The sequence below is a fragment of the Jaculus jaculus genome, chromosome 9 (genome assembly GCF_020740685.1).
Source record: "Jaculus jaculus isolate mJacJac1 chromosome 9, mJacJac1.mat.Y.cur, whole genome shotgun sequence".
NCBI lineage: Eukaryota > Metazoa > Chordata > Mammalia > Rodentia > Dipodidae > Jaculus > Jaculus jaculus.
Genome location: NC_059110.1, coordinates 113,629,451 through 113,642,547, shown reverse-complemented (window position 1 = coordinate 113,642,547; position 13,097 = coordinate 113,629,451). Strand labels below are relative to the sequence as shown.

The window sequence follows — 13,097 nt, the reverse complement described above, 5'->3', positions numbered from 1 at the left end:
CCTCCAGGCATGTACGTGGTGCGCTGCATTTATATTGGGGCCCAGGGTCTGAACTCAGGTCCGAACATGAACATGGCAAGTCTCTTACCCACTGAGCCATTTCCCCAGCCTGGAGGGCATTAGTTTTATTACCCTTTAACATACGTGCAATGTGAATTAAGGAAGGCAGACTTACCTCTCAGGGAGTCTCAGGGTTCCTCGTCAGGGAGGGGTCTCTCCTGAGACATAGACCCTCCCTCAGACCCTTTGTTCAGGCCTTGGGGGTAGACCCTCCTTCCCAGAGACATGTGCTTGATACAGCTATATTCTGAGGTCACCTCAGACTGGCCTCAGCATCTCATGTTTGCAGTGTTCAACCAATTTCTTATTTCTCTCCACTCACGCCCAACTCAGAGCACACCTGGGACTCAGAGGGATTTTCCCCACTAGCAAGCAATGCTGTGATACCTACTGGGTATCTCACAAGTTCAAGTTTGACACCAGAGTCAGCACCCGCCCCACAGGCTAGGGTTCCGTCTCCCCCAGGTTAGATCCCGCCTCAGATGACTTGCAAGTATGTGCCCAGCTTACCCACAAGTTCTGTCCCACTTGGCTCTAAGCCATGGCTTCCCACTCACCACTCCCTTCTTGGGTTGGATTACTTGGTAGAGTAGCTTACAGAACACAGGATCACAGTGTGCTTATGACTGCCAACTTCCTACAAAGGACACATATGTAGGCATCGCACGTGTAGATGTGCACGGAGGCCAGAGCTTGATGGCGAGGATCCGCCTCAGTTGCTTTCCACCTTGTTGTTTGAGATATGGTCTCCTGCTGAGCCTGGAGTCTGTCACTTTGGTTACACTACTTATCCAGTGAACCCCAGGGGTTTCCTGTCTATCTCCCAAGGGCTGAGATTATAGGTGCATGCCACCATGCCTGACCTTTGTTTAAAAATGTGTGTTCTGGGCTGGAGAGATGGTTTAATGGTTAAGCACTTGTCTGTGAAGCCTAAGGACCCTGGTTTGAGGCTGATTCCCCAGGACCCACGTTAGCTAGATGCACAAGGTGGCGAATGCATCTGGAGTTTGTTTGCAGTGGCTGAAAGCCCTGGCGTGCCCATTCTCTCTCTCTCTCTCTCTCTCTCTCTCTCTCTCTCTCTCTGCCTCTTTCTCTGTTGCTCTCAAATAAAAAAAAATAGACAAAAAAAAAATGTGTGTTATGAGGTCCCCAAGCTCAAGTCCTCATGATTGGGTGGCAAACAACTTTTCCCACTGGGCCATCACCTCCAGCCCCACAAAAGGCATTTTAGAGACCGCAAGTGAGCAGTCAGGTGAGGGAACACATCGGTGAAACTTACAAGGGTTACCCGGGCAGGCGCGGCTGTGCTCACCGAGTTGGAATGTGCCAGCCTTCTGGTGTATGAATACGTTCTCATTCGCTGGTCGAGAGCACTCTGAACCGCACACGTGAGTTGGAGTGGAGGCGTCATCACACAGCCACGCTCAGTTAACTCTGCCTCCAGCCCCTCTCCCTTCCTGTAGAGTGGGCGCCTGTGGGTAGGGCTGATCATCATTCTGGTGACCAGCTCCTACCCACAAGCTCACCAGGAAACACTTGAGATGCTCCTGTCACTAGGAAATGCTGAGAGATTGGAGAGACTAGAACCAAAGAGACAAGACGTTCCTAGCATTCCTATCTTAGGAAATCACTAAGAGTTACAGCTCTGTGCCAGGATCCAAAGACTTCCAAATATAGATATTTAATATAAACCACAGTATCACAGGATGAAATACGCAGAGACCTGAATACCCCACCATTAGGGAGAGAGAGAGAGAGAGAGAGAGAGAGAAAGAGAGAGAGAGAGAAGCAGGTAGGGAGAATATGCATGTCAGGGCCTCCAGCCACTGTGAATGAACTCCAGACGCATGTGCCACCTTGTGCCTCTGTGTCTTACGTGGGTACTGGGGTATTGAACCTGGGTCCTTAGGCAAGTGTGGTTACAAATGTAGTTTTTCCTATCTTTCTCTTGAAATATAACTGGGACCTGATTTTTTTTTTTTCCCCCTGAAAAAGCAAAGGGGAAAACTGAAGTCAAGTCCACACTATTTCCATGAGGTCTGGGATGTGGCTGGACTCCGGCTGGATCGCTGGGATGCTCAGCTTCCTCCGTAGGCGTGCGTCCTTACTCCCTGGTTGGGGGAAGGCATTCCTACAGCAAGACAACGTGAGTCCCAGCTGGGCGGGAGGAGCTGTGCCCTGACCCTGCCAAGGGAAGCATGACATGGTCACCCTGTGTTTGCTCTGCTAGGCTTTGGAGGATCTAAGGCATTGTTACTTCTAGGTGTTGGCCCCAACCTGCTTGTCAGCCCCGGGAGGAATGGGCCATTGTCACCTCAGGCCTGGCAGGTTCCATTAATCACCTTTTTGTCAGCTTTGATCCTCCACCTTGAGAGCCAGAGCTCTTGCTTTGGGCTGAATCATGCCTTTTTTCAGAGAGGCAGAGAGAGAGCTGAGCTATCAGCTTCGGGTGGCAGAGTTGGCACGGCCAGGGGTCAGCCCCAGTGCTGGTTTGACTGCTGTGTGAGTACCTCACAGCCCCTGGCTCTTGCCCTGGCACTCCCACCCTCCTGCTGGTGACACAGGACCGCTTCCCTTCCCTTCTGCTAACACACAAAGGCTGCCAGGCCCTGACTCAAGGTTTTCTTTGATGGTCTTGCTAAAGCAGGTCCTGGGATAACCTCAAGCTTGGCCCAACCACCTCGGCCTCTACCTGATACAATCCAGACCCCCGCAGCTGCTATGGCTTGAAACCTTGCTCCGGAGAGGCCTTCCCCCCGCCCACACGCCCTTTTTCTTTTGGTTTTTCGAGGTAGGTCTGAATTCACTATGTAGTCTCAGGCTGGCCTTGAACTCATGGTGATCCTGCTACCTCTGCCGTCCAAATGCTGAGATTTTTAAAGGTGTGTGACACCACGGCCGGCCCTGAGATGCCATTTTTGGCGACTATGTTGCTTTGGTGCATGAGGTTCTGTGAGCCCAGGCTGGGGTCCTCTTTTCTCAGCCCTAGAAACTTTTTTTCTATTTACTTATTTGTTTGAGATAGAGAGCGCGAGAGAGAATGGGCGCACCAGGGCCTTCAGCCACTGCAAACGACCTCCAGACGCGTGCGCCCCCTTGTGCTCATCTGCAACACTGTGCGCTTGCCTCATTGTGGGTCTGGCTTATGTGGGACCTGGAGATTCAAAAACATGACCTCTTACGCTTTGCAGGCAAGCAAGCCTATTAACCATTCAGCCATCTCTCTAGTCCTGGAAACTTTTTTTTTTCCTTCTTAATCCTGGGCTCTGGGGACCACTCAAAGCCTGTTCTCCTAGTCTCTGGTCTCTCAGCCACAGTGTGTGGTCCTCAGAAGAGACTCTAGCCCCAGGCTCTCAGTTACATCCTCCTACTATGTGATCACTTAGCCAGACATTCGGAGTGAGGCAGATACCATGGAATCAGCCCTCCCCGCTCCCCACCATCTTAGGCAATACAGAGTCCCTTTCTCCAGCCTTAATTGAGGTCCTAAGGCAGTTGGTATACTGGCATATTAAATCTTGTGTGCTGGACAGATTCCGGGCTTCTGGACTCCTGACACTGTGGACATATGGGGCTGCTGATCCCCTGTTTCAGGGGTTTTCCTGCGCATGGCAAGATAGCAAGCAGTGTCTCTACCCTCTCTATGCCAGGGGCACCTGCACGTTGTAACACCAAAGTACATATGCTGTCAAGTGTCCCCTGGGGTGGGGGTGGGGGTTCAAGTAGCCCCTGGTGGAGAATTTATGAACTGATTTCTGGTGACAGAAACGGGAAGAAGTCTGGAGGATGGGTTGCTATCAGGATTAAGTTCCCGGAGCTTTAAGGAGTGCTGGAAAGTTCGGGGTAGTGATAACACAGGCAACAAGGCAACTTGGACACTTACGACTTATATACTTTTACAGCATGGCAAAGAGTCTCAGTGTCAGTGGAGGCAGACTCAGGGGTGGGTTCTCCGCCAACCCTGCAGGCTCAGTTCCTTTATGTATGAAGTGGGGATAATACGGGAGTCACCTCTCGAGGCTGCTGTGAAGATCAATGGAAATAGAGAGCGTAAAGGACTTCTACTCTGAGCATAAGAGCGGGCTCACTTCCTCTTCCTGTGCCTCAGTTTCCTTGGTCGTGTTTGCTCCCGAGGGTCCTCTGTGGTCTCTTGTCATTGTTGCTTTTTAAAATTTTTTTTACTGCAAATGAACTCCAGAAGCATGCACCCCCTTGTGCATCTGGCTAACGTGGGTCCTGGGGAATTGAGCTTCGAACCAGGGTCCTTAGGCTTCACAGGCAAGTGTTTAACTGCTAAGCCATCTCTCCAGCCCCCTCATTGTTGCTTTTATAGGGCCAATTGTTATGCTCAAGGCAGTTGGTTCTGTTAGATCATCATCACACTTTATCATTAGAGCTGTTAGGAGCATTGGCATAGATGAAGTGGAAAGTGGGAACCAGAACATTCCAGTCAGAAGTTCTAGAGACAGAAATAAGGGTGGCTGAGGGTGGTGGTGACTTCACTAAGCCCAGGGCCACTTTGCAGTGCCCCCCTGCACCGCCCCTTTCTCTGAGGAGGCTCCCTGGCAAACCGTTCCGTCCTAATACCGGGTGGGGCAGACAGCGTGGGAGTGAGCGCCTCACCTGGAGAGAGGTGAAGCAAAACTCAGTTGTCAAAAGGACAGTCTTAAGCAGAACACTGTTCCCTCTGAATCATCTCTTTTGTGTTAGGATTAAAAATAAAAGAAAAAAGCTGCCCTCCAAACCACCCACCCTGCAGAGTCGAAGGTAACTGGGTTTGTGGGAAAAGAGGTACACTTGGCATCAGGTCAGAGGGTGGGGAAGGGAGGGGAGAGGATGTCCCCCACCCCACGGAGGATGCATAAAAGGTGTCCAGAGCACAGGAGAGCCACAGTCCTCAGACCCAGCCGAGTCCAGCTCCTTGTCTGCTGCGCCTGTCCTCGATCTTGCTCCCACCATGAGCTGTCGCCTGCAGAACTCCTCCTTCAGCTACGGCGGTGGTTTTGGAGGCGGCTCTTGTAAGCTCGGAGGAGGCCGCAGCATCTCTTCCTGTTCTACGCGGTTTGTGTCTGGATCGGCCGGAGGCTACGGAGGAGGCATGAGCTGCGGCTTTGGCGGCGGTTTCGGAGGTGGCATCGGCGGTGGCTTTGGCGGAGGCTTCGGGGGTGGCTTCGGTGACTTTGGAGGTGGCGATGGCGGGCTCCTGTCTGGCAATGAGAAGATCACCATGCAGAACCTCAACGACCGCCTGGCGTCCTACCTGGACAAGGTGCGCGCCCTGGAGGAGGCGAACGCCGACCTGGAGGTGAAGATCCGAGACTGGCACCTGAAACAGAGCCCAGCGAGCCCGGAGCGCGACTACAGCCACTATTACAAGACCATCGAGGAACTCCGGGAAAAGGTGAGGCCTCCCGCGCTGAGGTTTCCTCCTCCATGCAGGACAGAGTCATGCCTCAGGGGACCAGTGTGGACACAATTCATTCCCTTCTTGCAGAGGAAAACAGTCTAATCTTGAACTACCAAAAATCTCTAGTACTGAGGGGTTTTCTCCCACCGTGACTTCCCACATGCATTTCCTCCCATTCCTCATGTGTATTGATGCCGTTACTCATGTTGACAATTTTTTTTAAATGGTGGCTTCACAGTTACATTATTTGTGACTTGATGGTTATAATCCTGACCCACTGAGTTACCTGGAAGCGTGGCAGTTTCAAAAGCCACTAAGAATGGCAAAAACCAACAGAGAAAAGACATCTTCATTCATCATTTTGGGAATAATTGTTTATTTTGGAAGGGTCTACTTAAACTTTTATCCTCATCTGGTGATGATTCAGAGGAGGGAAGATTAGCAGAGGCAGGATGGGGCCTGGCAGCTTCAGCGAGGCCTATCCATCACACGGTGACACCAGCTTGTCAGAGCAGAAATATACCAGCCTGGGCTAAGCCCTAGCTCAGCAGGGTGGGCTTGGAGAGCTTTTGACAGAAAGAGTTTGGATAAGAAATTCAGCTAGATGGGGAACGGTTGCTGAATTTCCTCTGTGCTCAGCTGGACGGCCAGCTCCAGCGACGTAACGAGAGTATGGATGAGGTCACACTGCCTCTAGACGGTGCCCTAGAGAGGCGGCAGTCCCGAGGCCGCCAAGATACGAGTACTGAACGATGTGCTGAATAAGTCTCAGCCTGGGTCTCCCCCGTCATGACCAGATGGGAGATGGTGACACGGCACAAAAGGGAGAGCTCTCCCCACTTCCTGGAGGAGGAACCGAGGCTCAGAGTGAAGCACCTTGTCCAAGTTCAGACACAGCTGAGAGTAGAGTCCTGCCCACACTCTTCTCCCGAAGCCCATGCCCCCCCCCCCCAGACCTTCCCTTCTGTGTTTCCTAGATCCTGGCAGCCACCATTGACAACAACCGGGTCATCCTGGAGATCGACAATGCCAGGCTGGCAGCGGATGACTTCAGGCTCAAGTGAGTTTATTCCTGTCATCCCTTTCCCAGCTGACTCTTATTTTAGACAAAGGCTCACATGATAGATGCTACTGGCACATCCAGAAGACAAGGCCTTGGGGTAATAAGAGAGCCCAGTGCAGGGGAAGGGGTGGGAAAGGTGTCTCATATCACTTATGTCTTATTTTAATTTTTTATGTTTTATTTATTTATTTGATAGAAAGAGGGAGAGAGAGAGAGAATGGACATGACAGGGCCTTCAGCCACTGCAAACAAAGTTCATATGCATGCGCCCCCTTGTGCATCTGGCTTACATGGGTCCTGGGGAATTGAACCTGGGTCCTTTGCAGACAAATGCCTTAACAGCTAAGCCATCCCCCCAGCCCTTGTTTTAACTAAAAAAATATTTCAGGTATGAGAATGAGCTGGCCCTGCGCCAGAGTGTGGAGGCCGACATCAACGGCCTGCGCAGGGTGCTGGACGAGCTGACCTTGTCTAAGACTGACCTGGAGATGCAGATCGAGACCCTCACGGAGGAGCTGGCCTACATGAAGAAGGACCACGAGGAGGTGAGAGGGGCTGGCAGGTCTGCCACGGATGAGTCGCCTCTGGCGAGAAAGGGCAGCTAGCCCTCTGCTGCAGGCTGATGTAGTTGTATTGTATGCTGTGGGACCTAGGAGAGCTTTCCAAAACCTTCTACCAGCACTCAGAGCCAAAGAGAAGGAGGAGGGTGGAGCTTCCTACATCTTCCTTTCCCACTCCACAGGAGATGAAGGAGCTCAACAACCAGGTGGTAGGCCAGGTCAACGTGGAGATGGACGCCACTCCTGGCATCGACCTGACCCGGGTGCTGGCCGAGATGAGAGAGCAGTATGAGGCCCTGGCAGAGAAGAACCGTCGGGATGCTGAGGAATGGTTCCAGAGCAAGGTACCAGCCCTCCTACCCCATGGAGCCAGGCAGTGTCAATAAGGCCTCTTGGCTGAGGGCTTTCTGCAGAACTCCTCCATCCCTGTCTTCCCGCTTGACATACAGAGCGCAGAGCTGAACAAGGAAGTGTCCTCCAACGCCGCCATGATCCAGACCAGCAAGACAGAGATCACTGAGCTCAGGCATACTCTGCAGAGCCTAGAGATCGAGCTGCAGTCCCAGCTGAGCATGGTACCTGTCCTGCCCCTGTCCTGCTCGGTGCCTCTTCCTTTTACATCTTCTCCCCGGCCTGGCTCCTCTCAAACCCTCTTCTTTGTCGTCCCGATCAGAAAGCTGGCCTGGAGAGCAGCTTGGCAGAGACAGAGTGCCGCTACGCCCTGCAGCTGCAGCAGATCCAGGGGCTCATCAGCAGCATCGAGACCCAGCTGAGCGAGCTCCGCAGCGAGATGGAGTGCCAGAACCAGGAGTACAAGATGCTGCTGGACATCAAGACGCGGCTGGAGCAGGAGATCGCCACCTACCGCAGCCTGCTCGAGGGCCAGGATGCCAAGTAGGTCCCTGGCATCTGCCGTGCAGGGAAAGTGGTCACGGGAATGGTGGATGGCAGAGCAGGAAAGATCAGTCTCCTCCTATCAGAGGGAGGACCGCTCCTGTGTGAGCCTGGAAAAAAGTCTGGAAGGATTGCTAGGGCCACAGCTCCCGTTCGACCTCAGTCAGACTGAGGAGCTGTTTCTGAGCAGGCTGCAGGCTCCAGCACCGCTGAATGCTCCAAATTCAGGCCTTTGTGGATGGACAAAAATAGGGATGTGGAGTAAACATTTATCTGGGGAAACCATTAGCCCAGGAGATGTAGGTCAGATTAAAAACAAACAAACAAAAACCTATCAGGATGGTGATTTGGGATGGGGGAATAGCCTAGTGGTAGAATACCCGCCTGCACAAGGCCTCAGTTCTATCCCCAGCACCAGGGAAAAGGAAAGAGGGTGATCTAACTGCTTTTAGACTATCTGCAGAGGCCAAATCACCCTGTAGACTTAGGGGAAGGGTGAGGGACTGGGCTCTGAGTAAGCCACAGGGAGGGCAGAGTTAACTGGCAGATGCCCTGAATGCTGGGACTAAGGATCTCTCCTTCTGAGGGCTTTCTGACCAATACAGGTAGGCTGGTGGACAGACATGTGGGGGGAAATGAGGGCTTGAGCTGTAGGCAAAGCTAGGAGAAGAGTCTGACTCAGGGTTCTGCAAGGTGGGCTGAGTCACCGTGTGAGGAGCAGGGAACACCTGTCGCGGGTGGCCCTCTGCTCACGGCCGTCTCTCTCCTCCCTTCCAGGATGACGGGCTTCCCCTCCTCAGGAGGTAAGGAGACGGATGGGAGACGGGTTGGGTCACCGATTTTGAGTGCGGTTGGGTCGTAGGGAGTCAGTGCTGGCCTCCCAGGTACAGGGACAGAGGGAACTGGGGTGGAAATGATCGCTTGCTCACCGATTTTCCTTCCGAAACAGATGTCTCTGCCTTATAGAGACAACTGGGTTGTTCCTTGAGAAAAGCTACCCCTGGGGTGGGGGACAATCACGTAGAGAGGCCTCATCTACTCCCTCTGCCCTAATTCAGAGTGTCTGAGCCCAACTTGGGACCTGGCCTGGCCCAAGGTGGGTCTTCCCCAGCCTGAGCACCATCTTTCCTCTCTGTGTGTCAGGAAATGTCAGCCCGGGCAATGCCAACTCTGCCAGTGCTTCCGCCTCCGTCGCTGCCTCCAGTCGCCGTGTTTCTGATGCCCGCAGGTTCTAAGTCTGCCTGGCATCCCTTACCTCGCCTTCAACAGCCACAGGAGGATTGCTGATGGCGCCCTGCAGGAAGGAAGGGGCGGCTGGGCATGAGGCCTAGTTCTTTCTCCCCAGGAGCTCTGGCTCTGACCTCTCCTCTCTGTGGTTCAGCTTCTGTCTTCCTTAACCCCCCCCCCCCCAAGCCCTCCTCCTCTTTGATTTCTCAGACTTTTCTACTAAAAAGATCAGACAATTCAATAAAGTTTCCTGCCTTCTTGCAAATCGACTTTTGCCTCCGGTCTTGTTTTCGAGGGTGGGCCCTGGATTGGGTTGTGGGTGAGGTGGGCACAGTTGGGCTGAGAAGCTAGTCCGGACACCAACAGGGACCGAGAATTCCCAAGTGGGAAGGACAGAGGGAAGATGGGCCACCGAACACACTGAGACAAAAATGGCAAGGGTCAGAGACACGGGAGTGCCCGGATACTGGCGCCTGGCAGACACGGACACATGAAAGCTGTCAGAGACAATGCAGGGACCAGTGAGCCCATTCAGCGGCCTTGTCGGGGTGCCCAGAGATAGAGGCAATGATGGGGTCGGGTGCAGAGGACACAGGCAGGGTTGGTCAAGGAAAAGCCCCAGGCCACCGACACACCTCACACTGTCGCCACCACAGCCTTCCAGGCTGATGGCTCCCTGTTGGCCAGACGTCTCCAGCCCTCATCGTTCCCCTGGCCCACCCCGAGCTCTTTCAACTCCAAACCACTCAGGGGAGCAGCTTGTGGCGCACGGAGGGCCTCAGCCTACGCTGGCTCCGGCCCTGCTGGGAGCCCAGCTCAGAGTCCCCGGCCGTCCCCGTTTTCTCTCTCCACCCCCCACTCTTCCCTTGGGCCATCCTGAGCATGCACACGGGCCCAGTTTCTGAATGTCCAGTGACCCTCAAATCTGCATCTCCTTACCTGCCACGCTGAGCAGGGCGTCACCTCTCAAACACTCTAGAGGATCTCCTGCCTCCCCTTTAGGTACGCTCCTTCCCCGTCCCCAATCTCAAGCACCTGGGGACCGAAGCCAGAAGCCAGGCACAATTTTGGCTGCCTTCTTCTCTCAGACCTTCCTTCCAAGTTCTTCCCACAGACACTGTTTTAGCTGTCATGTTCTCCTTGGTCTTGAGCCTCTGGGCATGTGGCCATCACCTTCTCACTGGCCTTCTTGCTCCATGTTTAAACTTGCCTTTCACCCTGACTGGGGTGACTGACTGAAATTCAAAGTGCTTCTCCAGCTTAGAGATGCCCCCAGAGCTCCCCGTGGTGACCCCCAGGGACAGGACAGACTCCCAGATGCTCTGGCCTCTCTCTGCCTCCCTCCAGCCCCGGCTCCTCTGCCGGCGTCTGCAGCGCCACCCACACGCGCTCTGGGCGAAGCAGCCGTGCGTCTGGATGTCTGCAGGGACTCTTATTCTGTAAGAGACCTCAGTCGGATCTGATCCTCTTCCTCTCCATAACTCATCCTTGTTAGGTTGTGGACTATGAGGCTTTTTGTTCAAAATCCAGACTGAGATGGATGCCCCTTCTCCATGGCACCTGGCTGATACGGGGCTCTCCTGGGTGCTCATGTGCCTGTACACACCCGTCCTTCCCAGTCACAGGCTCTGAAGGATAGGGCTGTGGCATCCTACCCTGGGGTGAGCTTAGCCAGTGTTTATTAAAGAAAGAGAAGTGGACGAACTAGGGACCTGGCTCTCAGGTGCCGTTTGAGTTTGGTCATGGGATTTTCAGCCAGTTGACACAAGGAGCCCTGGCGTCCTTGCCACCTGCTCTTTATTTTTGTTCCTCTCCTCCCCTTCCTTTCTCTCCTCTGCGCCCCTATCACCCCTGAATAGTTGATCCTCTTCCTGCTTGCGGGATAGATACCTTTCTTCTTGGCCTGGCAAGCTGGACCCAGGATGCCAAGAAGAGAGGGATCTATTTTCCACTCATTCCAAAGCCTGCCCTTCTTCACTTAAAAAAAAAATTCTTTTGTTTATTTTTATTTATTTGAGAAAACAGACAGATATAGAGAGAAAGAGGCAGATAGAGAGAGAAAGAGAGAGAATGGGCGCGCCAGGGCCTCCAGCCACTGCAAATGAACTCCAGATGCGTGCGCCCCCTTGTGCGCCTGGCTTACGTAGGTCCTGGGGAATTGAGCCTCGAACTGGGGTCCTTAGGCTTTGCTGGCAAGTGCCTAACCGCTAAACCAGCTCCCTCCTCCTCACTTTTGTATGAGATGGGGCTCAGGTCAAGTTTACCTACATAGGACTGTGCTAGGAACTACAGATTCACAGATTAGGACAGACCCCCGACTTCCAAAATCCTTTTGCTTCTTTTGTTAACCTATGTAGTAGGTGGTTACTTATTAAGTGTTTACTATGTACCTGGTACTGGACTGGGGGTGGGAGAGAGAGAGAGAGAGAGAGAGAGAGAGAGAGAGAAGAGAGAGAGAGAGAGAGAAGAGAGGGAGAGAGAGAGATTGGAAGAAAAGAAGGCGGCTTCAGGCTTCAAGGCACCCAGGAACTAAGGAACAGCTCTTCCTTTTCTGCTAAGTGCTACCTGCACCCATGGGTTATTAAAGTCAAGAGATCAGAACAATCCCTGTCATATAGTCAGTAAGTGCTCAATAAATGATACTTCTGGTCATGACCTTTCTATTTTTTTTTTTCTAACCTATGAGATTCCTTTTGGGCAGGGCAAGTTTCATGGTCACCCACGCCCTCCTACCCAGCATGCTATGGAAGCTCAAAGAATGTACTGGATGGAGGAAACAGGGGGCCAGTAAATAAAAGCAACGGGAAATGGAAGAGGCAGTCACCACGCTGCACCGAGGGCAGGAGGGAAATCCATTCCTGTTCCAGACAGCGAGGGTGGGTGCTGGGGGGAGAGCATTCCTAAATCTGAGCTCCCCTGGCAGGTCCTGAACCCTGGTGCCAAGACTCCCATCCTGAGCTGTGAATATTAATATAAACATTAATGAGCCCTTTGGAATATGAAGGGAGTCGTCCATGTGGAGCAGTGACAGGAGGCTTGGGGGGGGGTGGGGACTCTGGCCTGGGATTCTTTCACCCCAGATCCCAGGAAGCACCCTGAGAAGCTGGCTCCATCGGAGGGCCTCTGGGACCCCACCAGGAGCTGGCTGGGGATGGCCAAGAGTAGATGTTTCTGTCAGAGCCCACCCAGGATGCTTCCTGAGCTGGGGGCAAAAGTCTGCCTGGCTCTCTGGTCTGAGGGACAGCAGGGGCAGGGCGAGGGTCCTGTATTTCTGCTCTGTCCCCTGTCTGTCCCTTTACTCTTGCGGCGAGAGCGGAGTGGTGATCAGGCTGCTGAGTCAACACTGCCCCTCCCTAGAGTTGTCCTAGATGCCCAGGCCACCCCACGTGCAGTTCATGGTGTTTCTGCTGTGAGCAAATAGCTCTGTCCTGATGGCGCCTGATTCATGTCTGAGTGAGTGAGTGCGCATTAATTCAGGAGGCCCCGGGATAAGGGGGTAAGAGCAGGGGGCAGAGGTCAGCATGTCTCACACTGCACATTCTACCAAACCCCTTCTCAGCTTTGCTTCATCTTTTTTTTTTTTTTTTTTTTGAGGCAGGGTCTCACTCTGGCCCAGGCTGACCTGGAATTCACTATGTAGTCTCAGGGTGGCCTCGAACTCATGGCGATCCTTCTACATCTGCCTCCTGAGTGCTGGGATTAAAGGCGTGCGCCACCAAGCCCGGCTTCCTCTTTTTATTATTATTTTTTATGAGGGAGAGAGAGAGAGAAAGAGAACGGGACTGGCATGCGGGGCCTCTGCAGTCACTGCAATCAAACTCCAGACGCGTGTGCCACCTTGTACATGCATGACCTTGTGTGCATCTATCACCTTGTGGGTCTGGCT

The 13,097-nt window shown here is 53.2% G+C and overlaps 1 protein-coding gene across 1 annotated transcript; it reads left to right on the top strand.

Annotated features, from left to right (window-relative positions):
• The first annotated feature begins 5,017 nt into the window (after positions 1–5,017).
• Positions 5,018–7,988, top strand: LOC101597777 (keratin, type I cytoskeletal 13). The gene is made up of 6 exons (XM_004655403.2): positions 5,018–5,461; positions 6,445–6,527; positions 6,919–7,075; positions 7,273–7,434; positions 7,540–7,665; positions 7,764–7,988. Exons 1-6 carry the CDS (start codon positions 5,018–5,020, stop codon positions 7,986–7,988), a joined length of 1,197 nt encoding a protein of 398 aa, XP_004655460.1.
• Positions 7,989–13,097: the final 5,109 nt, after the last annotated feature.